This window comes from Gavia stellata, chromosome 9, assembly GCF_030936135.1.
Source record: "Gavia stellata isolate bGavSte3 chromosome 9, bGavSte3.hap2, whole genome shotgun sequence".
Taxonomy (NCBI): Eukaryota; Metazoa; Chordata; class Aves; order Gaviiformes; family Gaviidae; genus Gavia; species Gavia stellata.
The window spans coordinates 4,443,321-4,467,326 of NC_082602.1; the positions used below are offsets into that span (position 1 = coordinate 4,443,321).

The 24,006-nt window shown below is 59.9% G+C and overlaps 2 protein-coding genes across 2 annotated transcripts in view; one reads left to right on the forward strand and one right to left on the reverse strand.

Moving 5' to 3' along the window:
- The window catches only part of CDH23 (cadherin related 23), a 201,700-nt gene extending 187,017 nt beyond the window's left edge, over positions 1 to 14,683 (forward strand). Inside the window, exons 40-68 of the mRNA XM_059821557.1 lie at positions 345 to 478; positions 715 to 924; positions 1,120 to 1,227; positions 1,763 to 1,865; positions 2,756 to 2,881; positions 2,968 to 3,171; positions 3,392 to 3,850; positions 4,736 to 4,852; positions 5,402 to 5,626; positions 5,708 to 5,877; positions 6,159 to 6,296; positions 6,452 to 6,571; positions 6,996 to 7,173; positions 7,889 to 8,100; positions 8,633 to 8,827; positions 9,145 to 9,255; positions 9,439 to 9,568; positions 9,749 to 10,012; positions 10,137 to 10,298; positions 10,412 to 10,668; positions 10,950 to 11,047; positions 11,148 to 11,268; positions 11,449 to 11,528; positions 11,859 to 11,899; positions 12,216 to 12,276; positions 12,744 to 12,873; positions 12,956 to 13,078; positions 13,258 to 13,371; positions 14,357 to 14,683. Coding sequence (XP_059677540.1) covers positions 345 to 478; positions 715 to 924; positions 1,120 to 1,227; positions 1,763 to 1,865; positions 2,756 to 2,881; positions 2,968 to 3,171; positions 3,392 to 3,850; positions 4,736 to 4,852; positions 5,402 to 5,626; positions 5,708 to 5,877; positions 6,159 to 6,296; positions 6,452 to 6,571; positions 6,996 to 7,173; positions 7,889 to 8,100; positions 8,633 to 8,827; positions 9,145 to 9,255; positions 9,439 to 9,568; positions 9,749 to 10,012; positions 10,137 to 10,298; positions 10,412 to 10,668; positions 10,950 to 11,047; positions 11,148 to 11,268; positions 11,449 to 11,528; positions 11,859 to 11,899; positions 12,216 to 12,276; positions 12,744 to 12,873; positions 12,956 to 13,078; positions 13,258 to 13,371; positions 14,357 to 14,683 — 4,718 coding nt within the window. The remainder of the gene's footprint in view (positions 1 to 344; positions 479 to 714; positions 925 to 1,119; positions 1,228 to 1,762; positions 1,866 to 2,755; positions 2,882 to 2,967; positions 3,172 to 3,391; positions 3,851 to 4,735; positions 4,853 to 5,401; positions 5,627 to 5,707; positions 5,878 to 6,158; positions 6,297 to 6,451; positions 6,572 to 6,995; positions 7,174 to 7,888; positions 8,101 to 8,632; positions 8,828 to 9,144; positions 9,256 to 9,438; positions 9,569 to 9,748; positions 10,013 to 10,136; positions 10,299 to 10,411; positions 10,669 to 10,949; positions 11,048 to 11,147; positions 11,269 to 11,448; positions 11,529 to 11,858; positions 11,900 to 12,215; positions 12,277 to 12,743; positions 12,874 to 12,955; positions 13,079 to 13,257; positions 13,372 to 14,356) is intronic.
- A 1,879-nt stretch (positions 14,684 to 16,562) lies between these two features.
- On the reverse strand, positions 16,563 to 23,580 carry LOC132317551 (prosaposin-like). The gene is made up of 15 exons (XM_059821474.1): positions 23,520 to 23,580; positions 20,046 to 20,170; positions 19,611 to 19,688; positions 19,385 to 19,510; positions 18,986 to 19,180; positions 18,529 to 18,672; positions 18,307 to 18,363; positions 18,164 to 18,172; positions 17,941 to 18,048; positions 17,654 to 17,740; positions 17,358 to 17,541; positions 17,093 to 17,262; positions 16,927 to 17,007; positions 16,688 to 16,795; positions 16,563 to 16,598 (listed from the first exon to the last, which is right to left on the reverse strand). The coding sequence occupies exons 1-15, from the start codon at positions 23,578 to 23,580 to the stop codon at positions 16,563 to 16,565; spliced, it is 1,569 nt and encodes a 522-aa protein (XP_059677457.1).
- Positions 23,581 to 24,006: the final 426 nt, after the last annotated feature.

Below are 24,006 nucleotides of genomic sequence, written 5' to 3' on the forward strand. Positions count from 1 at the left end.
CCTCGGCTCGGGGGGGGTCTGTGCCGTGTGGCCCACCCTGCTCTGGCCATCATGGGCACAGGCAGGTGCCTGGAGGGCTGTTGGCATCCTCAGAAAGGCCCAACAAAGGAGTGTGAGCCTCTCTTATTTGGCCATTCAACGCACATCCCCTGCTCCTGCTGGTACCTGGAGATCCATTGGTCCCCGGGGACAGACCCCAGCTGCCCACAGTCCTCCCTTATCTGCTAATAATGGGGCACTGGGACTGTTGTCCCCAAGTCCACCATGGTGCCTGTCCCCTGGCTCCCAAACAAGCCGGCCCCTTGTGGAGCCGGCACGAGCCAGGGCCCCGCTGTCTCTGGCAGGGGAGTTTGTGATCTCCCCAGTGGAAGGGGAGCTGCGGGTGCGGAAGGATGCTGAGCTGGACCGCGAGAACATCCCCTTCTACAACCTCACCATCGCCGCCCGGGACCGGGGGGTGCCCCCCCTCAGCTCCACGGTGAGTCCCCTGGGGCGGCATGGGGGGCTGCGGGGTGCTGTCCCCCATCCCCAGCTCCTTCCTCGGCATCTCCTCTGCCTTCACTTTCCTCCCCTCCTCCTCCTTCCCCTTGTCCCTGGGGCTTTCCCTAGTGGGATGAATTGGGAAGCCCACCTCTTGCCTGGGGGGGGTGCAAAAAAAGGATGTGAGCAACAGAATTCGGTGCCACATGCCCGCACCGCTTCTCTCCCCGGCAGATGCTGGTGGGTGTCCGTGTGCTGGACATCAATGACAACGACCCCGTGCTCCTCAACCTCCCCATGAACCTCACCCTCAGCGAGAATGCCCCCGTCTCCAGCTTTGTCACCCGTGTCCTCGCCCGGGATGCGGACAAGGGACCAAATGCCCTCCTGACCTTCGACATAACGTCGGGCAACACGGAGAATGCCTTCTACATCAACAGCACTGTACGGCCCAGGGGCTGAGGGGTGGGATGCTGGGATGTGGAGGGTGGGCATCCCTCGCCCCAGACCCCTGCCTTCCCTGGGCACCCATGGGTGCCATCTGGCATGCTGCCTTCCCTCACCCTGCCCTGGTGCCCCGGGGAAAGCGTGTCTCACATCCCTTTACCTATTTTCCACCTTTTTTCTCCCTGTGGGTAGAGCGGCGTCATCTACGTAAACCGCCCGCTGGACAGGGAGCGGGTGGCGGAGTACAGGCTGACCGTCACGGTGAAGGACAACCCCGAGAACATACGCAATGCCAGGCGGGTAATTACGGGCACTGCTGGGGCCTCCAGTGGTGCAGGCAGCAGGGCATGTAGGAGAAGGGGCTCCTGCCATGGCCAAAACCTGGAGGTGCCTTTACCCACAGCGTTTCCAGTATCAGCTTCACCCCTCAAAAGCATCTGGGGGTCACAAGGAGGGGGCTGCAAACACCTCCCCATCAGAGAACAGGACCAGTAGGATTTAGGGCAAGTCCGACATCTCATGTTGATTCCATTCAACAGGTTTAGGCGTCACAGAAGGTGGGACAACGTTGGGCTGGAGAGCCGGACAACAACAATGACACCAGATCATCCTTTGGCCCTGCCAATATGTCCCACGCATCACCCTTTGGGGTGCAGGCTGGGAAGGGGTGCCCAGCCCTGGGGTGAGGGTCCCTGCAGAACTTCCAGGGTGGTCCAGGAAACATAGCATCATGGTTGCACAGGGCTCCAGCTTTGGTCAGCAGTGGGAGAGGCAGGAGGTGAGGTCAAGGAAAGGACATTGTGGTCATCACCCTCTTGTCCCCGTTTTCCTTTAGGATTTTGACCTGCTGGTCATTTCCGTAGCGGATGAGAATGACAACCGCCCCCTCTTCACCCAGAGCTCGTACCAGGCCGAGGTGATGGAGAACTCGCCCCCAGGTAGGTCCCTCTTCAGTCCTTTACGTGGCTCCTGAAGACTCCCTTTGGGGCCGGGCAAGGGGAGGTGTCTCCTGGCCGTTGTGGAGAAGACATGACGCTGAGCAAGGAAAGGCTGCAGATCAGTGGGATGGGGATGCTGAGTATGAGGGACTCCGGCCAACTGCCCAGGGGGGTCAGCCTCGAGGAGACCGTGGCTTTGGTCCATGCTGCTGGTGGAAACCCTTCCTGGCGCAGGTCAGGCACAACCCTGCAAGGAATCGGCGCTGTTGGCTCAGCTGCAGACAGCAAGGCGTGCCCGTGGTCTGAGCCAAGCACTGGGGGAAGCTTTGAGGGCACCAACCTGCCCAACATCCCTGCAGAGAATGGGGTGCCACCTCTCCATCACCAGCACCTGGAGCAGCCTTGCTCCGGGGGTTAGAGATAAAACAGTCCAGCCTGTCCAGGTAGACATTTCCAAAGAGCTAGAACTATTCCTCTTTAGAACTATTCTTCTTTTTTTTTTTTTTTCCCCCCCCTTCTTCCCATTTAAATGGCTCCCTGCTCCAAGACCTCAGGTACCTCCCTGTCCCACCATCCAGGGACATTCCAGGCAAAGGGTTTGGGTGCCTCCAGGTGATGCCCTTGGCAGCAGGGTGCTGGTGCCACCCATCTGACGGATGTGTCTGTCTGTTTGTTTTTAGCCGGACGTCCCGCCGCCTCTCCTGGGCCTCACGAGTCGCTCTGCAAGGCTGCAGCAGCCACCCCCCCGCTGCCTCGTGCCCTTTGAGGCCCCGCTCTGTCACCTCCTCCATCCATTCATTGCCGTCCCTCATGCGTCACTGGGGTGGGAGGGGAACGGTGGGGCTCCGCGGGGGGCCACGACCCTCCCTAACCCTTGTCATCCCATCCAGGCACTCCGGTCACAGTGCTCAATGGACCCATCCTAGCTCTGGACGGTGACCAGGGTAGCAACGCTGTGGTGACCTACCAGCTCCTGGAGGCATCCCTGGACCTCTTCGTTATCGACAACAGGACAGGTGGAGTGGCTCAGCAGGTCCCTGTCCCCAGCCCAGGGTCACCAGGCAGCCGTGGGGTCTGTCACCAGGCTTTTCCCCTTCTCCAGGTGTCATTTCGGTGAAGCCCGGCAGTGAGATAGACCGAGAGGCTTTGCGGGACCCTCACCTGGAGTTCACGCTGGTGGCTTGTGATGTGGGGGGGCTGAACAGCACTGCCAGCCTGACAGTGACCATCTTGGATGACAATGACAACCGCCCCATCTTCCAGCCAGTGACCGTCACGGTGCGGCTGCGGGAAAACAGTCCCCCAGGTCAGGAGAGGGCCGGGACTGGATGTTGAGGGTGGGCAATGGTGAGACCTCGGTGTCTCTGTGAAGATCCCCAGTGTCAGGGCAGGCCAGGATGGGGTTGAAGGGAATATTTGGGAATTGGGGCTGCCCGCACTGCTTGATGGTATTTGCCTTGGGACCAGGGGCTTGTTGCTGTTGCCCTCCAACCCTCACTTGAGAGGGCTGTGTCCCCGCTTTCCAGGTTTCTCCGTCCTCCAGGTGATGGCCACGGATGCTGACAGTGGCCTCAACCAGCAGCTGGATTACCGGATCGAGGGCGGCGGCCAGGACAGGTTCCTGATTGACGCCGCCACGGGGGTGATCCGCGTGGCCAGCGTCAGCATCGACCGGGAGGAGCGGGATGCTTACCAGCTGATGGTGGTGGCCGTGGACCAGGGCACGCCGGCGCTCTCAGGCACCGCCACTGTCAGCCTCTTCATCGACGACGTCAACGACTGCCGGCCCGAGTTCATCAACCCCATCCAGACAGTCAGCGTCCCTGAGTCGGCTGCCCCCGGCACCGTGGTGGCTGAGGTGACCGCCATCGACCGGGACCTCCACCCGCGCCTGGAGTACTACCTGCTGGAGATCGTGGCCCGTGACGACACGGACGCGCTGGTGCCCGACCAGCAAGAAGCGTTTGCGGTGGATTTTAGGACAGGTAGGAGAGCGGGAAGGGCGGCGCGGGCAGTGCGGACCCCTCTCCTCGCTTCTGCTTCTTCTTCTTCTCTGCCTGGAGGTAGGTGTCCGAGGCACGGGGAGGTGATGCTCCCCTCCTGCCTCCCCGCTCTCCTCCTCCGGCTGCCCCATCTCTCCCTGCCCTGTCCTCTCTCCCCCGGCCGACCGACTTAACTAACCCTTTTCTTTCCTTTCCGGCTCTCGGCCCACCAGGTTTGTCTCTGTGTCTGTGCTCATTTCCTCTCTCCGCGCCATCCGTCGCCTCCCTTCATCTCACCCATCGCCATCGCAGGTGGCCCCGCTGCGGGCCGGGGGCTGCTCAGCCTTGGCAGACCGGACGCGGGCACCCTCGCTGGGGGGAGCGGGGGGGCGGCTCTGGGGTAAGTGGTGGGCAGTGGGCTCTACCCTCAGGGAAGGAGGGCCAGGAGCTTCCCGCGTCTCTTCTGGAAGCACAGAGCTGATCCGGGAAAGAAAAGCACCCTTGTTGGAAAGGATATGGGACAAGGCTCTTAAAGACGCCCGGATGCTGAGCGAAGGTGGATGGGGGTTGTGCAGGGAAGCAGCAGCAGTTGCTCCCAAACCCCTCTCGTCCGCATAACCCAAACCCTTACCCCGGCTGAGGCAGCGTAAGTCCCAGTTAGCTGGGCAGAGCGGAGCAGGCAGGAAGGCAGGAGATGGAGAGCAGGGGGAGAGAAGTTGTGTCCTCCCATAGCTATCGAGTGTTTTCCCCATCTATCCTTCGGGGAGAGGCAGGAGAGCAAGCGCAGCGAAGGGTGCAGCAGTCGGCTGGTGCAGACCGGTCTGCCGAGGGTCCTCAGTGGGGGGGCACAGGCACAGCCTGTGACCTCCATCTTTTTGGGGTTCCCAGGAGCTGTGAAGATCAAAACCCCCCTCAACCGGGAACTGGTGGCCACCTATGAGGTCACCATCTCCGTCCACGACAATGCCAGTGAAGTGATCGACCACTCGGTCAGCGTGCCTAACGGTAAGCGTGGGCTCCTGCCAGGCAGTGCGGGGCCAGGGCTGGCGGCTGCCGGGGTCTGCCACAGCCTTTCCCAGGCACCAGTGCAGCTTCTGGGTAGCCGGCAGCTCTCCCGCCTCCCTCTCCATCCTAACCGGCAACATTTCCAGCGGGAGCACTCCTGGACCAGCTCCCAGCAGGTTCAGGTTCTCCTCTGAGCCCTTCTTTAGCAAATGGCCCAGACATCCCAGGGCTGCGCTGGGGATGGAGAGGACCGTGTGCCCATAACCATACCATGGGAGACACCCATTTCTTCATTACCATCCCCATGACATCTTGCCACCCTGCTGCTGGTAAATCCAGGCACACACAGATCAGGAGTAGGTCTGAAGGAGGTGAGACTGTCCAGGGCATAGCAGCTTTGCTGAATATTGCCATTTTTCTTGACGAACCAGCTCCATTTAGTTGACTTTCCCAGAGTTTCACGCTTGTATCAAAACCTCCTTTCTCCCATCCTTCCTTCCCTTCTCCTTCTCACTTGTCCTCTTCCTTTTCTCTTCCCCATGGCCACAGCCAAGCTGACAGTCAACGTCTTGGACGTCAATGACAACACGCCCCGCTTCCGCCCCTTTGGGGTCACCTATTTCACCGAGAGGATCCTGGAGGGAGCCACGCAGGGCACAACACTCATCTCCATCTCAGCAGTGGACCCAGACAAAGGTGCCAATGGGCAGATCACCTACGAGCTGCTGAACCTCTCCCCGGAAGGCTACGCCTGCCTCGAAGACCAGTCGGCAGGTCGGTGGCCTGGGGAGGTGGGAGTCGGGCAGGTCAGTGGCCTGGGGCAGGTTTCTCATTTCAGGGTCTGCCATCCTCTAGGGAAGGTCGTGGCCAACAGGACGGTGGACTACGAGGAGGTGCAGTGGCTGAACTTCACCGTCCGAGCTTCCGACAACGGCTCTCCCCGCAGATCTGCTGAGATCCCTGTGTACCTCCAGATAGTGGACATCAACGACAACAATCCCGTTTTCAGCCAGCCATCCTACCAGGTGAGCTGGGCTTCCCCATCCAAGACCATTTGGGGCTGAGCAGTGCCTGCCTGGAAAGGATGGGCACAGAGCTGGGGGTTCTCCAGGGACACCTTCGCTTCCCTCTGTCTGTGCTTGAACCATCTGAAGAAGATGGTCAACCCACCAATGTACTCCGTGTGAACATCTTGTTCTGGGTCCAGCTGTGCCCACCCCTGTGTGCCACCCTGCACCCTTGGTTACTGGCTGCTAAAACAGCAAATGATGCAGCAACCGGTCCTGCCTGCTGCCTTTGCTTGCAGAAAGCTGTCTTTGAGGACGTTCCGCTGGGTACGGTCATCCTGAAGGTCAAGGCCACGGATGCAGATTCTGGGCGTTTTGCTCTTATCCAGTACAGCCTGGGGGATGGAGAGGGCAAGTTTGGGATAAATCCCAACACGGTAAGGAGCCAACCAAGGCCAGAACAGAGGGGGAAAAGGGAGGGGAAGCTGAGATGGTCCCACTTTGTGCCTTGCTCCCATACCTCACCTTCTGCCCCTTCTCGAGTACCAGCTCTGCCAGACGAGATCCACCTGAAGGTCTCTGTGTGCTGCAGGGTGACATCTACATCCTGTCAGCCCTGGACCGGGAGAAGAAGGATCACTACACACTGACAGCCGTGGCCAGGGATAACCCTGGGGATGTCTCCAGTAACCGTCGAGAGAACTCCGTGCAGGTAGGGCTCTCCTCCTCCCACCACCCCTCGTGTGGTGATCCCCCGCAATAAGGTGTTAAACCTCAGGCTTTCCTCCCCAGCAGGCTTGCTGGTGGCTCTGGGGAGGAATTAGGCAGAAGGAAGAGCAGATGACCCCAGGGGGTGTGTGGTGGATGGTGCAAGGGGCTTTGTGCAGGGTGGACAGAGCAGGAGGGGCAGGGGAGGGCGATGCTATTGTCTGCAAGTGCTCCTGCGTGAATGGGTGCCCCGGCTGCGGCGGCCCCCATTGTTGGAGGCAGGAATTCAGCTAGCAGAGCTAAACGAATAGCAGGAAGGGCACCATGCTCCTGCAGCAGAGCCACGGGTCACAGCAGGGGTATGGCCCCCGGGGGCTGCCCGGCTGTCTCCAGCCTCACGTCACCCAGTCGGCTGTGCTTTGTTGAAGGTGCTGATCACAGTCCTGGACATCAATGACGTCAGACCCCAGTTCAGCAAGAGCCAGTTCAGCACCAGCGTGTACGAGAACGAGCCGGCGGGGACGTCGGTGATCACCATGACTGCCACTGACCTGGATGAAGGGGATAACGGCGTGGTGACCTACAGCATTGAGGGCCCCGGAGCCGGTAGGTGCTGGCAGTGGGGTCTCCTCCCCAGGGAGGAGGGTTATGAAGAGGAGCAATTGGAGGAGGCATAGGGGCCAAGCCTACATCCCCTGTCCTGCGGCTGGCTTTGAGCAAGGTTGTGCACGCACTTCCAAGAGCAATACCAAAAGCTCTATGCTTTCGGTATTGCTCCACAGTTCCCAGTTCCTCACAGCGTGGCATGTTACGGCTTTGCCTGCCTTCGTCCTGCAGCCCAGCCTTGGCTTATCCTCTTGTCTCCCCCACCCCAGCAGGACTTTCTATCTACACAAGTGTGTCTTGGAGCAAACACGTTGCATGCTTCAAAGAAAAGCTAAGAAGGGCAGGAGGTTGTGGGTGGATAGTGATAGTGCCTGAAATCCAGTATATCTCTGCACACCGAGGAGCGATGGGAAACCAGGCAAAAGCCAGCATAAACGTAGAGAGGAATGGCAGACCCTTCATTTTCCTGAGACCCATGGGCTCCTCTGACCACTGCCCTGTCCCAGCCTGGGCAGGAGTGAAACGCAGCGAGGGGTGGCCTGGGAGCAGGGCCTTTGGCACACCCATGGCCTCAGGCAGCCAGCTCTGCTCCATCACTCCTTGACAGGGGTTTCCCACCAGTGAGGGGTGTGCTTCAGCTGGTATGCTGGTTTCTAATCAAAATTTATCTGGTGCAAAGCATCCTGAGCCAGAGATGTGTTTTTTCTGCCCCCAGAGGCTTTCAAGATCAATAAAGACTCCGGGCTTGTCATGTCCCGGCGGCGCTTGCAGTCCTACGAGAGGTTCAACCTGACTGTGGTGGCCACGGACAAGGGGCGTCCCCCTCTCTGGGGGACAACCATGCTCCACATCGAGGTCATCGACATCAATGACAACCGCCCTGTCTTCGTCCGCCCGCCCAATGGCACCATCCTGCACATCAAGGAGGTAAATCCCTTGAGATGGAGCGGGGGGTCATGGTATGCTGAGACCATGCCTGGGAGCACTCCTGCCTACTGGTGGCAAAATCCAATCTCCATCTCCACCAGGGATGGGACAAGACCTTGATTTAACACGTGGCAAGAAGGTTTGGGTCATGGGGCTGGATGGTCAACAACAGCCCCTTTCCATATGTGCGAGCGGGGATGCTGGGGCAGCTTTGAGGAACGGAAACCCCAGCAGCACACAAAATAAGGAAACAGACGGTCACTGCGTGCCAAGCCTGTTTATAAAAAAGGGCCAGAAAGTTGACATTTAAGATGTTTCTCCTTTCTGGGAAGCCAGGCTTGGCTTGGCTCAGCCAGTCCCCGGCGCGTGCATGGAGCAGCCACCCAGCCGAAGGGAATCATGGCTCCACATTGCCAGCCCCCACTTGGGTTTTGGGCAGCAGGAGCCTGCTGACCTCAATACAAGGGGGTAGGGCGGGGAGAGGGGGCTCACGTGCAATGCTGGGGCTGAGGGGCTGCCTGTGTGCAAGCAGGAGATCCCCCTGCGGTCCAACGTCTACGAGGTCTACGCCACAGACAAAGATGAGGGCCTCAACGGAGCCGTGCTCTACAACCTGCTGAAAACCGGGGCGGGGAACAAAGACTGGGAGTATTTCAGCATTGACTCGGTCAGCGGGCTGATCCAGACGGCCATGCGGCTGGACCGGGAGAAGCAGGCGGTGTACAACGTGAGCCAGGCAGCAGTGCACCTGTGGGGTGGCTGGGACGGACCTCGAGGCTGCGGGTCTGGTGTGGGTCTGGCGGGATGCAAGTGATGTGGTGGGGATGGGGTCAGCTGCCAGTCATGAAGATGTCACATCTTTGCAGGAGCTGGGTGGTTACCAAGTGGCATCGGGGAGTTGCGTCCTGGTGGGCCAACTCCCAATTCCCTGTTAAATCCCCCCAAAATCCTCTGCCACCCAGCTGTCCTCTCTGTCCCTGCCTCAGCGATGTCTCCTGGCTTGCGTGGCTTTGCCCAGGATGGCCCTTTTGCTTTTCTCCCCAGCTGATCATCGTAGCCTGCGACCAGGGCCAGCCAGCCTACGAGACCATGCAGCCCCTCCAGGTCGCGCTGGATGACATCGATGACAATGAGCCCATCTTCCTCAGACCACCTGTAAGGCACCGGGATGGAGGGGAGGGACAAAGGGGATGCAGGGATGGGGATGCCGGCGAGCACGTGTGAGGGAGCATGCGCTGCTGGGCATCACCGTGGTGGGGAGCACGATGGGATTTGCCCGCTTTTATTTAAAGCCACCTCAATGCTCATAACCCTCCCTTCTCCCGGGGTCTCTGGCAGAGGGACAGTCCCCAGTACCAGGCACTCTCTGTCCCCGAGCACTCGCGGCCAGGCACAGTGGTGGGGAACGTCACCGGGGCGGTGGATGCGGATGAAGGCTCCAATGCCATCGTCTACTACTTCATAGCAGGTGGGTGCCAAGCGGGGAGGGGAAAGGCAGCTCTGCATCCCCCCGCACACCCCTTGCCAAAGGTTTCCGTCACTCCCATCATCTCCTCTCTGCCTTTCTGCCTTGGTCAACGGGCGAGGTGGCATTTCAGAAATGTCGAGCCCAAAGGGGACTATCTGGGGACCCCCTTTCTGCATCCAGCTGGGAACCAGGAGAGCAACTTCCAGCTGAGCCGAGAGGGGAAGCTGCAGGTCTTGCGAGACCTGGACCGGGAGAAGGAGCCGTACTACTCCATCATCGTCAAAGCGTCCAGCCAGCGGAACTGGTCCCCTCCCCGGGGCCAGCGGGCAGGCAGAGCCCAGCCCTGGGACCTCAGCGGGGACCTGACCCTTCAGGAGGTGCGGATCTTCCTGGACGACATCAATGACCAGTCCCCCCAGTTCACCAAGTCGGAGTACACGGCGGGTAAGGGGTGCTGGGGCCCTGGGGGCCACCAGGAGCCAGAAATGCTCTGGGGAAAATCTAGCTGTATGAAGGGTCAGTGAGAGCCAGCCCGGCCCCAGGTCCCTGTCCCATCTCTCTCTCAAAGGGGTTGCCACCGACGCCAAAGTGGGATCGGAGCTGATCAGAGTGGTCGCAGTGGACGCCGATGTGGGCAATAACAGCCTGGTCCTGTACAACATCTTGGGCATCCGCTACATCAAGCAGCACTCCAACGACTCCGAGGAGGTGGCCAACATCTTCAGCATTGGTGCGTACCCTACATGCCATGGGAGCACAGGGCCATGTCCAGAGATGTCCCTGTGGCCAGACATCCCCATGGCCAGGGTCACTAATCCTGGGCTTGTGACCGTCCTTCCCCAGGAACCCTTGATGGGATCCTGCGAACCTTCGACCTCTTCACGGCCTACAACCCTGGCTACTTCGTGGTGGACATCATGGCCTCTGACCTGGTGGGCCACAACGACACGGCCATTGTGGGGATTTACATCCTGCGGGATGACCAGCGGGTCAAAATCATCATCAACGAGATCCCCGACAAAGTCAGGCAGTTCGAGGAGGAGTTCATCAGCCTGCTCTCCAACATCACGGGTGCCATCGTCAACACGGATGATGTGCAGGTAACCATCTACCTTTGAGGTTGCTTCAAGAGGTAGGTAACCTTCCACATGCTGCTTGGGAGGTCTCCTTTGGGGGTGCCCTGTCTGTATAAACCATAGACACCCCTGAGCTCTGAAGGTGATGGATAGACCCCAGGCTGGGTTGTATCGAAGGGGTCCAGACCAACCCCATGCCAAGCTTGTGGGTCTCTTGCCACGCAAGCACACCTTGGGGCATGCTCAGGAGGTGCCCCTGGAACAGACACCTCTCCCACACTGCAGACCTTGCTGTCTCTCCCCAGTTCCATGTTGACAAGAAAGGTCGGGTGAACTTTGCGCAGACAGAGCTGCTGATCCACGTGGTGAACAGGGAGACCAACCGCATCTTGGACGTGGAGCGGTATGTCACCTGGCCCATCACCCAGCCCATCACCTGGCCCATCGAGTCCTCGGGGACCATCACTAATGTCGAGATGCCCAAGCAACCCTTCTCTTCTCAGGGTGATTCAGATGATAGATGAGAACAAGGAGCAGCTGAGGAACCTCTTCAGGAACTACAACGTGCTGGACGTGCAGCCCGCCATCACCGCCCGGGCCCCGGATGACCTCTCGGCTCTGCAGGTAACAGCCCAGCTGGGGCTGGAGATGGCTGATGCTTGCAGGTGGGGTGATGTCCCTTCGCATCCTCCATGGCCCTCCATGGCCTGGAGAGATGTTTCACCCAAATAATTTCGGGTGGGTGCCCGCCGCTGGGTGCTGGCTGTGTGCCGGAGGTTGCCACTACCCCTCTGTCTCTCCTAGATGGCCATCATCGTGCTGGCTGTCCTGCTCTTCCTGGCTGCCATGCTCTTCATCCTCATGAACTGGTACTACCGGACAGTGTGAGTAACGCCTGGGCTCTGCCCCATGGCCGCAATGTCCCCACGGGCCAGGGGGACCTGCGTAGCTGCTTCCAGCCCTGGCAGTGCTGACAAGCAAAGGAGGGCATCAGCTTCCCAACACCTTCTGCGGTGGGGCTCAGCCTGGGTTCAGAAATTGCCCCTCTTCCCCCAAAACGTAATGGTTTTAATACTGATAGCGCCTCTCCCTGCCAAGCCCGCCATCTTTATAGATACAGGGGCTGTTTGCAGGGTTATTGCAAATCTGTGTCCTCCTCTCCTTTCAAGCATCTTCCTTATTTTCTTCCCTGATTCGCTGTATTTCTTTCGCAGGCACAAAAGGAAATTGAAAGCCATAGTGGCTGGCTCCACCGGTGAGCAGTGTTTGGGGTTTTCCAGCTGCATGAGACAGCAGGGTGCATGAAGAGCACAGAGGGGGTACACAGGGAGACATGGGGGATGTTAGCGGGGTGTAAATCAGAAGTGATCCTGCCCAGCGAGGCATGATGGTGGGAGGCTTTTCTCAGCATCCAGGCTCCGTGTTACCAGCCGCATCCCAGCGTGTTTCTCACGCCACCGGTGCCTTTTTGGTTGCCGAGTTTCCCTTCCCGATAAAGAAGTGCCACCCTGTGGTTTGCTGCTCAGCCCGCCGACGTGCCGCCCCATAACCCCTGCCCCTGCCTTTTGCAGGGAACAGAGGCTTCATGGACATCATGGACATGCCAAACACCAACAAGTACTCCTTTGATGGGTGAGTTCTCCCATTCCTTCCCCTCCCCGGTTTGCCACCTCGTGGGATTGCAGGCTGCTCCCGAGAGAGGGACACCTGCATTTTGCAGGCAGGGATGCATGGGAGGTGGAGACTCGATGCCTCTCTGCTCTGCGGAGGGATGCAGCCAGACATGCCATGCGGGGCATGACTCTGGCCCTGGGACATGTGCTTTCAAAGAGAGAGCTTGAGAGCTTTTAAAGCTGAAAGACCTCGTGCCTTCTCCTATAACTCCGTCTCTGCCAACACTGGCCAGGCTTGGGGTAAGCAGAGGTGACGGGTGAAGGTCAACACACATCTGGATCCAAAGCAGCCAAATTCATGCCTGCACAGGACAGGAGGAGGCAGCGCAGCCTCAACATCTGGGCTCTGGATGGGGTTAGGGATGCTGCCGGGTTTTCAGCAGCTCTTTACTTGTGCTGAGGGCTGCTCCTCTCCCCCCTGGGCAGGGCCAACCCGGTGTGGCTGGACCCCTTCTGCAGGAACATGGAACTGGCGGCGCAGGCGGAGCACGAGGATGACCTGCCGGAGAACCTGAGTGAGATCACTGACCTCTGGAACAGCCCTGCCCGCACCCACGTGAGCCATGGCCCCCGCCGGGACACCTCTTCCCCACGCCTGACACCCACACCGCCTCCTCAGCCACTCTCTCCTCCCGCAGGGGACCTTCGGGAGAGAGCCCTCCGCGGCCAAGCCGGAAGATGACCGCTACCTGCGGGCAGCCATCCAGGAGTACGACAACATTGCCAAGCTGGGGCAGATCATGCGGGAAGGACCCATCAAGGTGAGTGGTGAGCACGGGCATCCTCCACCAAGGAATCTTCTCCTACCGCTACGGCTTCCAGGTTCACGGCTGCGGCACCGGAGGGTGATGTTGCTCCAAGAAATGCTGGGATGGGGCCAGCCTCCCTCTAACAAATCCATCTCCCTTGGGTAACCCGTCGTCTCTCCCCCTCCACCCAGGGCTCTCTCTTGAAGGTGGTCCTGGATGATTACATGCGCTTGAAAAAACTCTTTGCCCAGCGGATGGTGCATAGGGCCACCGCCAGTCAGGGGGACCGCTCCTCGGTCTCAGAGGTAGACGGGGTGTGCATGGGCATGGGGAGATGCTTGCCGTGCCCTCTGGGATGCAGTGTGTCTTCCCGGCCCCGCAGGCTGCGGTCGCTCCCCGTGGCTGCGGTCCCCATCACCCAGTGGTCTCCTGGCTCTCCGCTCAGCGAAAACGAACCAGATGCCGGTTTTCCACTGAGGCTGCTGGTTCCCCACAATGCCCCCGCTCTTGTGACCCCCCCATGTTTCCTCTGAACATCAGCAGCACCCTCTCCGTCGGTCTCTCCCACGCTGGGGGAGGACCCCCCTCTTGGTGGGGGGTGCTCTGTCCATCACCTCCCCATCTCCCCGCAAAGGGGCAGCAGCTCCACCGAGGCTGGCCAAGAAGCTGCGGGTCCCTGCACAGACACGGGGACATCTTCCCTGCCCCTCTGCTCCTCTGAGCTTATCAACCCAGCAGGTTTTTGAGGCAAAAAGGCTGGGACAGAGGGTTTTGTTGCAGGAGGGCTGGTGTGGGGAGAAGCAGCTTCTCCCGCAGCCTTGCCCCTCTTCATGGGGGGAAAAACATGGGGCAAACAGTGTGGAGGAGAGCAGTGGGACAGGAGACACCTTTCAGCCCTTCTGCCCCCGTCCCTCCTTGCCCTTATCCCCTTCCAGCCATTCCAGCCTTCCCTCAACTCCTTTCCTTGTCTGCCTCCTGCCCCACCACCCTCACACAATCCCAAATCCCAACCCGGGTCCAAAGCCCACCCTCGGCCGCTGCGGGGGCTGCTGCGGGACACACCACCCGGCCGGCAGCCAGTGCCTGAGCCAGGGCACCCACCTGATGAGTGAGCGATCCAGCTGGAAATCATCATCGCGACAGTGATCCTCATCACCATGCTCTGAGGTTGCTTCAGAAGAGGGTCCCGTCCCTCCTGCTGAGCTCTGGCATTGCAGGAGGTTCGGAGGCAGGGAAGCAGGATCTGCTCTGACCATGGTGGTGATTACCCTCTCCGTGGACCTTTTGCAGCTGATCCAGAAGGAGCTGGAGGAAGAGGAGGAGGAGCGCAGCCCCAGCCAGGGCAGCCTCCGCTTCCGACACAAGCAACCGGTGGAGCTGAAAGGTCCCGATGGCATCCACGTGGTGCACGGCAGCACGGGCACGCTGCTCGCTTCCGACCTCAACAGCTTGCCCGAGGACGACCAGAAGGTGCTGGGGCGCTCGCTGGAGACTCTGACCGCCGACTGCGGGGGCTACAGCGACCACAACGCCCGCACCGAGTCGGCCAAGTCCACCCCCCTGCACAAGATGCGGGAGGTGATCATGGAGAGCCCGCTGGAGATCACCGAGTTATGACGAGCAGTGGAGGTGGTGCTCCTCTAGGCAAGCCGGGGCCAGCGGGGATGAAGCACAGACCAGGGGGGCCGTGGCGGGGGCCGGGGGCACCCCGAGGCCAGCGCTCGGTCCCCCCTTCCCCTGAAGAAGGAGTCCAGGCCAACCGGTGCGGTTCGCTCCGGCAGCCTCGGAGAGCTTGGCCCCGGGAAAGGGCTCTCAGGACCAGTTTGCTTTTACTCGCCTGTCATTTACCCATGAAAGCATTGAATTTTTTTTATTTTTCTTATTAAAAAAAAAGTTGTTTTTTTTTTTTTTTAAAAAAAGAAAAAAGAAAAGCTAAATGAATCCAATGAGTCCAGGCTGGACAGGGGTGAAGGTGCAGTGAAGGTGCGGCTGATGTGCCGCTGCAGCATCCCCAGGCGCAGGCTGGGGACGAGTACCACAGGCGCGGGGAGGGCCGGGGCAGTGCAGAGAGAGGCCGAGTCCGTTTGGCATTAACGTCACCTTTCCAGCAAGGAAAGACCAAAAAACAAAAAAACGAAGACATTTCTCCATTTTGCTGGCTTTACCAAAACATGTTGCGACGTCGAAAAAAAGAGAGACTGACAATAACTGGGGCTTCTGGATGTGGAGTGCTCGTGCGTGTCTTTTCTTGCCCTTTTCTTTCCCCTTCTCTCTTGCTTTCGGGTTTGTTCGTTTGGGGGTTTGTTTCCAATCGTAACCTTGTGGAGAGTTTCGGGCACGGTCTGTTACGGGACTCAGAAATACACTGTCTATGGTTTTGGGTAACCTGTCTGTCCTCCTTCCTCCCCAGCCGCGCCGTACCGGATTCATCATACCCAAACCGCCTTTTGAAGAGAAACCCCCCCTTTTTCCCTTCATTCACCCCTCAATCCATCACCTTTGCGAGGTGCCGCCCCCAGTGCTGCTGCACCCCGGATTTTGGTGGAAGCATTAAACCTCTCCCAGGTTTGCCCCCCTCGCCACACCGCCAGCACCCCAGGAGAAGGAGGAGGGAGACAACCAGCTGGGCTCACGGGAAGAGTTTATTTGCGGTGGGATGCTCCCGTGCACGCTCAGGACCGGGTGCTGTGGATGTCTCCTCTCCTGCAGCGGGGAGGAACAAGCCAGCACCCTGCTACCCCTCACGACCGCGGCTGGGTCAGCGCGGGACCCCCCCAGCAGGGATGTGTGTGTGAAAGGAAATCTTTGCCCCCAAACTCACTCATTTTTGGTTCAGGGGATACTTAAAATATATATATATATATCTCTATCTCCAGCAATCAGCTGGACACTAAATGAGTATACTGCAAATGTCATGTGAAAGCTGGGCATTGCAGGTAAATTTAATCCACTTTGTTTCTTTAACTGGCGACCCAGGGAGAAAAAAATAAAATAAAATAAAATAAAAAGCCACCCCAATTTGAAGAGAGACCAGCAAAGCGCTGGGATTGCCAAAAGCCGACGAGACCTGTGGCGGCCGGGAGTCAGGGGGCTGGTGTTTGGGCAGCAGAAACCGTTCCAGCCCACGGGGACGGATCCACGTTGCAGGATCTGGGCTTTACGAGGGGTTCAGGGTGGGATGGGGATGCAGATTGGGATGGGGGTGAGGATGGGGAGGGACGGCAGGATTTTGCAATCAGCCTAAGAGAGGGTGAGGCTGAATCCCCAGTCCTGAAAATATTAACAAGTCCCTTAAGCTGATCTGGAAATCCAAGCCCCAGGGGTGGAAAAGGAAGCGGCAGAGGCGGCTGGGGGGCCCCACAGCCCCCACCGGGGCGGGTGAGGCCCGTGGGCTCCTGCCGTCGCTGTCCGCGGGTGCAGGCGCGTCCCAAGAGAAGGGGTCCGGGATCCTGAACCAAAATGGTGGGGCAAGCCCGGCCAGCCGGGGAGGTGGCTCCTAGTTCCATAGGTGACGCCGGCAGTGCTCGACGGCCTGCGGGAAGCAGGGGGAGGGATGGTGGGGGGAGGCAAGGACCCCCAGCACCCTGCCGACCCAGGGGAGGGGATGCGGCCACTGCTTACGTGGCACTCAACCGCCGTGGCCATGTTCTTGCACCAGTAGCGCGGGCCCCAGGCGCAGGGGTCCGAGCCCAGGAGATCCTCCTCAGCTGAGTCGCAGGCTTTTATTTTCTGCATTGCGAAGGAAAAAGGTGGGAAGGGGAAGAAAAAAAACCCCTGCGAGCACCCTGCGACCCCACTGCCCTCTTGGTCTGGGCTGCCCCAGGGAACGGGTGCAGCACCCATGGCACAGGGGCACTTACGGTGCAGACGAAGGTGGGGTCCATCATCTGCACAAGGAGCCGCACGGCCGCCGGCTCGTACTGCACCACCAGCGCCTCGCACTGGGAAGGAGAAAGGGGGTGAGTCCGGCGGGAGGGGTCCGGGGGGTCCCCGCCGGGATGGGTGCTCCCCCCACCCCCGGCTGACCTTGCTGGTGAGCGGCGTGGGCAGCAGCTCGCAGCCCTTCTCCAGCACGTCGCCCAACTCCGCCAGCGTCTCGTTCTTCAGCAGCTCGTTGTCGAAGTAGGTGATGACGATCTGGCAGACGTTGCAGAAGGCGCCCGCGCCCACCGCCAGCTGCTCCAGCGCGGCAGCCCCTGCGGGATGCGGGGGGAAGCCGTTAGCACCCCCCACAGCACCCCGCTCTCCGGGGACCCGGTGTCTGGGTGCCGTCTGGGTCCCCCAGGCTCACCTTGGTGGGCGTCCCCGCTGCGGGGGCAGCAGCGCAGCATGGTGCAGACGGCCGCTGGGTCGGTGGCCTCCAGCAGCATGATGACCACGGCTTTGCCGTAGGAGTCGACAAAGTCCTTGCACTGCCCGATGACGCCGTGGGGCAGCATGTAGCACACCTTCTCGATGTCATTCACCAGTTGCTCCTGCCGGGACAAGGCGGGCGGAGGGATTGGGAGACCCCCCTCCTTGCTTACCCTCCCTCCTTGCTTGCCCCCCGCCTTGCCCCCGTCTCCTGACCACAGCGGCAGGCCTCACCTCCGTCACGTTGTTTTCCAGGAGGCTCTCGGCCGCCTTCACGGCAAACTGGCACATCTCGCACAGTGGCGTGGTCCCCTCCCCATCCTGCTGGGACAAGGTGATGGGATGCACACCGAGCCCCCCCAGAGCCGTCCCCATCCCACCCAGCCATCAACCCCTACGAAAAACATTTCCCACCTTGGAAAAATTGGGGTGCTCAAGGGAAAAAAAAAGCAAAATAAGGCTCCCCCTTCCTGGCGTTTGGATTTTAAGGAATGGGGCAGAGAGGGGGGGTCCCCACTTACCCCCAGGGCACTCAGGACCTGTGTCACCTTCTCTGTAAGCAGCGTGTGGAGGGGCAGCACCGAGGCAGAGGAGCAAAGTCCCAGGTGGCCACACAGCTCCATCGGGTCCTGGAGAGAGAGACACCCCGAATCGGGTGGGCATCGCCCCCCGGGAGGGTGAGCCTGTGCCTCCCCTTCCCCAGGGAGAGCGATTTCAGCCCATCGGGGTGCGGGTCTCGCTTACCTCAGCCTGCTGCCAGTGGAGGAGCCAGGGAATGGCAGGAAAAAAATTATAAATAAAACAGAATTACAGTGGTTGCAAGCCAGAGGGAGGGGGGAAATATTTAAAAGTCACCAGCAGCCCTGGGGAGCCGCTCACCCACTTACCAAGTGCCGGAGCAGCCGGGCGACCGTCTCCGCGTACTCAGCCAGGTAGCGCTTGCACTGTGCAGGGGAGACACGGCGTCAGCGCCCAAGGGGGGGACACCCCACCGGACCCCCGCAGCCCGCCACAGCGCTGCTCAAAAGCGGGTGGCGGCGAAAGATGCTGCCATGCCCTGGTGAAATCGGGGAGGAGGAGGGAGCCCAGCAGGATGCCAGCACCCTTACCCGCTGTGCCAGGTCAGGTGCCAGGCCCTCGCACGCCCGTTCGGCGCTGGCCACCAGCGTTTGGGCGAAGGCGGTGTCGGTCCCCAGCTCCAGCTGCACGGCTGCCACCAGCTGCAGGCAGACCCCGCACGCCTCCTCCCTCTCCTGCGGGACAACAGGGGCAGGGACACATCGGTACCCCCCAAAATAAAACTGAGGCCCCCCCACACCTGAATTTGCAGGGCTGTGATTTAAATGTCAGTGGCGATCTGGGGCTGCTTTTCGGCCAGCATCTCTCTGGTCCCCCCCCCCGGATCCTGCAATATCCCAGCCCCAAACTGGCGAGACCCCTAATCAGATGCTATTTCAGCTCTGCAGTAATTTTAAGATTTTTGTTCAATTATTGTTAAATAAGCGATGCTTAGGTGATTCTTGCCCTTGAGCAGCATCAACGGCATTCGTGCCTGCGCCGCGGTACCTGGGCCTCGCCACGAGGCAGGTCCTGGGGATGGAGCAGGAGGGGCACGTTGGCGATGAAGGGGGCGACCAGGTTGGCGAAGTCCTGAGCGGGGCCCGCGGGGGCTGGTGGCGGCTCCTGGAACTTCAGGGCCCCCATGGGGCTCTCCCGGGGCTGGCACAGCTTGATGGTCCCGCACACCACCTTCGGGTCCGACTGGGGGAGCAGAGGGGTGGGGGCTTGGGGCTGCGTCTGCCCCATCGCCCTGCTCCCCCCCCATTCCTGGGTCATTTCCATCCCTATCTCCATCTCCCAAAGGTTTTGTCCCAGGCTCCAAGAGCCTCCCTTGCGCTGCAAGCCCCCAAGATGTCCCAAACCATGGAGAAACACAAACCCAAGGGCGTCCCCCCCACCAGTTACCAGCACTTGCTTGCCCAGCTGGACGAGGATGAGGATGCCGGTGTCCACCATCCTTTTGCACTTGACGGACCAGTCCTGGAAGGGCAGGTACTGGCATTTCTTATCCAAGAAGAGCCGCAGCTTTTCCTAGGTGACAAGGGGAGAGCTCAGGGCCGGGCTGGCCCTGTGGTGTCGGGGGGGGGGGGGGACGACATGCCAGCCCTGCACCCCCCCATCCATGACCCACCTCGGTGCGGTTGTCCTGCAGGATCTTGCCCACCACGGAGACCGCCACCTGGCACAAGTGACACGGGATCCCCTTCTGCTGAGAGAGAACACGCGTCAGGATGCTGCCACGGCACGTGGAACACCCCACTGGCTCCCCCAAATCCCACCCCTCCACCACAAAAACACCCCACCAAGGGGTACTTGGGAATATCCCGGGGTACCCACTCCTTTTTGCCGCTCACCCTGCGGACTGCCAGTCCTGCGTGAGCCCCCCCAGTTAGGCAGCCTTGTTGGCTTACACAGTGCTGCTTGAGAGCATCAGCGGATGCGGATGCTCCTCCGGGTGCCCAGCTTCAGGGCAGCCAGGCTGGGATTCTCCCCCAGCCCCACATTTTGGGGCAGGATGAGTGCATCCCTCCATCACCCCGCATCCCCCTGCTCCTGGTGCAGTTACCCCCAGGGCCTGGTTCCAGACGGTGATCCGGCAGAGCTCCAGCGCCCCGCACTTGGCCGCCGTCGCCACGTCGCGGCACCAGTCCTCCGGCCGCTCGCCGCACTCATGGAGGGGGCTGGCCACGGCTGCGGCAGGGGGAGAGGAGACCCTCAGCCCCTGGGGCACCGCGAGACCAGCTCCTGCACCACAGCAACCCAGCACCCCCAGCACCCCAACCCCAGCCCTGCCCCGTGAGCCAAGGGCGATGCTCCTCACCCTCCCGCTGTGATTCACCCTCAGCTTTCGCAATGGTGGTGGGGTTGTTGGGTTTTAGAAATTATTTTTTAAGCCCAGCAAAGGCCGGCTTTGCCAGGCCACCACATGCTGCCGGCTTTTCCAACGGGACGTCGCAGCAGCTTTGGGCCAGCATCAAATACAAAGCGAATTTGGGGGATCATCCTTAGCCTTGCAGCATCCTTCAACACGCTGGGAAGGCAGCTGCTTATAAAAACAGCAATAAATCTTGCAAAACGAGCAAACCAGGGGTGCCGAGGCCCAGCCCCGCGCAGCAGCCGGTTAGCCACGCCACAGCTCCCGGCAACACTTGAGCAACCTCACTTTTGGGTGGTTTGGTTTTGGGTTTGGTTTTTTTTTTTTTTCATTTCCTCCCAACAATAGCATTTTCTTCCAACTGCAAATCCCCGGCGTGGCAGCGGCAGCGCCCGCCCAGGCAGCACGGTGGCGTGGCGCAACGCCGGTGGTTTAATTGCCACCTTACCGTGTCAGGATTAATTTGCGATGGAGCAAGTGTTTATTCCCACCGGGGGCTGCGCCCACCCCGGATGCGGCCGAGGAGGTGGTGAGGAGCCGGTGCAACCCAAGCCCTTTGCTGCCCTGCTTTGGCCAGGAGCTGCTCTGGGAAGTCAGGGGGGCACATGGGGAGCAGCACATGGACAGACGGACAGACAGACCCTGCCACATACCCTCTTGCAGCTGGCATTTCTAACCAAAGGACAACCCCCCCAGAGCACTCGCAGACAGCTTTTACCACCAGCCCTGGCCATATGATTTTGTACAGCAAGAATAAAGCCAAAGGCACAAACCGCTCCTTCCACCCACCCCGCCCTTATCAGGTTTCTCCCAAAAAGCTGCTTTTCCTGCATGCCAGATCCTGGCAATGCCTTCGGCTCATCCACGGGACGTGTTGGGACAGCGGCTTGAGATCCCCGGGCCACCCCGGCAAGTCCCCAGGGGTGGAGGCTGGAGGGAGGGGGCTCCCAAGCCCCCCACCAGCCCCGCCTGCTCCCAAAAGCGCTGGCACAGCTCGGCGGGTACCGGGTGGCGTTTCAGCCCCGATTACCCCATCGGCTGACGGCAGCACCGGGGCAGGAGCGAGCCCCGGGGCAGGGTGAGTCCCTCGGGTTTCTCATGCACAGCTTCCCACACACCTCTCCAGCAGCGCGATGCCGCGGTCGCCGCATCAGCTGAGAGATATATATTTATTTTTTAACCCTGGCGCTAGCATCAGGACAAACAGGAATGGCAAGTCAGCGGAAGCGTTAAGGGGCAGCACCAAAAAAAAAAAAAAGGAGGAGAGGGGAAGCAACAACCTACAGCTTGTTTCTGAGCTGGTCCTGCCTGACCCATGGACATGAGCATCTCTCGCAGTCCCTGCTGGAGACCGCACCAGCAGCGCAAGGATGCTGCGTGGCAACAGCATAGGGGGATTTCGCAGATCTAAAGGACACCAGTGGTTTGGATCTGCACCTTTTTGGCTGACGGTGGCTCTCAGCTCGGTGCTTACTCCTCGCTCTGCTCAAACTGAAACTCAGGCAACAAGTGCTGGGCCGGAAAAATAATTAATAACAATAATAACGCCCATCTGCTGAGAGCAGAGGAAGCTTTCCCGGGTAGAAAGCATTGCCACAGGGCAAGCAACCAGAGCAACTGGTGCGCCGTGAGTTCTCCTCCACATTTCAAAGCTGTGCCAGAGCCATCTCATGCTGATGGGCACCCAGGCAGCAGGACAGCGGACGATGCCGTTTTCGGCAAAGCCCCAGTATGGAGCAGGGGGCGAGGCAGGGACGGTGCTGCCCCTTCCCCAACTGCCAGGCGCCCAGGGTGGGATGGGCTTTGCTCAGGGGTGAACCAGCACAGAGCTCCGTATCTGGCAGGGCTGTGCCAGCATTACGTGGAGCCCCGGAGCGTGCCGGCCGAGCCGGCCGAGCCTGGCGAGCAGGTTGTGACGCAAACCCCGGGGGTGGCGGCGTGGGCCACGACGCCCCAGTTCCTGGCTGGGCGCACACCCCTGTTACAGCAAAAACCATAAAATACGCTCTTCCCAGCATCAAAATCCTTCTCAAAGGTGTGCAGCAGCCCCCAGTCCTGCAGCCCCTTCAGCCATGCCGTGCCGTGCAGCCAAGCCCCTGCCGCAAGAGTGGCCGCTGGCTTCCAGGGCAGCCATCACCCAAAGGACGGACGTGCCGAGCGCGGGTGAACTTTCCTGCTCTGCCTGTTGCCGGCTGGAGCACCTCGGCACGTCCACCCCCACCATCGGGCCACGCGTGCGCGGGCACGACTCCTCCACCGCAAAGCCGGTGCCTGGGCAGGTCACGTCAGAGGAAGCCAATGGGCCGAGCCTAGGGTAATTAGGGCGCAAAAGGGGTTCTTCCCTCTAAAAGGGTTTTGGGGTTTTTCTTTTTGCCTACAACAGCAGGGAGCTGTGGCTTCCCTGGGGAAATTTCCCCCGGAATAAGTGATTTCCCCTTGAGCAAGGACCAGGGATCAGAAACAGGCTCTTCCCAACCTGTTTCCTGGGGATGAGCCAGGCATCACCTTCTCCCTCTTATCGGGGGGATACCTTGGGGACAGCAGCATAAGCTCATCTGCAGGAAGATTTGCTCACAGACACCCAAAGCCCCGCCGTTGGTGAGAGGTCTCCAAAGGTGCACAGGGCTGCAGCATTGCACCCCATCATCCTACCCGGAGCTCGGCAAGCCACAGCAGAAGCGGCTTCCTGCCTCCTGCACCTCCTACAAGGCCCCTAAGGAAAGGGGCAGCTTCAGGTGGCACCGTGGTCACTCCGTTGTGCAAGGACAAGGAAGTGGTTTCCCCCAAATCGCATGTATGCGGCCAGCTCCTGACACCAAGGCAGCCCTCTCCCACCTTGCTGCCAAGACGCCCCCATCAACTCCCTCCCTCCTTCCATACCCCGGCAAAACTGAATCCCCACCGTCCGGAGAAGGGAGGGAGCAAACCACTTTTTGCCCTGAAATCATCTTCAAGGGCAGGAATTGCAACATTCACGTCCAGCTGGGCGAGAGGTAAAGCAGCCGGTGGTGCCACCTGCCCCAGCTCTCCTCTGGCTTAACTCCACCACCGCGGAGGGACGAGGAAGCATGCTATGGAGATTAAACACTATAGCTGGGAATAGTTTTGGGATCCGGAGGGGTTTTCTGGGCTCTCCTCGAGTCCTACCCCCAGGCCTAGACTTACCTTGGTAGGAGCCCAGGCACACAGAAAGGATCAGCACCCAGCCACTCCATTTGCTCTCCATGCCGTTCCTAAGATAGTCCTCAGTGGCTGGTTCCTCTCCTGTGCTGCTCCCAGACTGAGGAATCTTGGATGGGTTGGGAAAAGCAGTGAGAATCCACACCTACGCAGGGCAATTACCACACCCCTCTCCTTACACCTTGATTATAAAATCATCACCAGCCTGCAAGTGGAGGGAGGGACCAGAGCCAGGCAGGTATTCCCGGGAAGCCAAAACCAGCCCTGAACCTGCTGCTCAACGCTAATCTCGCCACTCCTGGCAGCAAAGGGTGGGCACAGCAGGGGAAAACTGTCCTACTGCCATGCGATAGAGCGGTTTTCTGAATTACGAGCATCATCTCTCAAAAAAGTAATTAAAAAAAACCCAAAGGTCAGCAGCGCAGATATTAAAGACCAGCAAATTTAGGACAAGTGACTTAACGGTGTATTT

Bases quoted from the DNA above. Each gene is read 5' to 3' on its own strand.
- LOC132317551 (XM_059821474.1), bottom strand. From the start codon at position 23,580: ATGGAGAGCAAATGGAGTGGCTGGGTGCTGATCCTTTCTGTGTGCCTG. The intron at 19,511-19,610 runs GTGGGTCATGGA...CTTGTCACCTAG, and splicing joins TGCAGGACAACCGCACCGAG to GAAAAGCTGCGGCTCTTCTT. The intron at 17,008-17,092 runs GTCAGCCGGGGG...TCTCCTTCCCAG, and splicing joins CCACGCCGCTCACCAGCAAG to TGCGAGGCGCTGGTGGTGCA.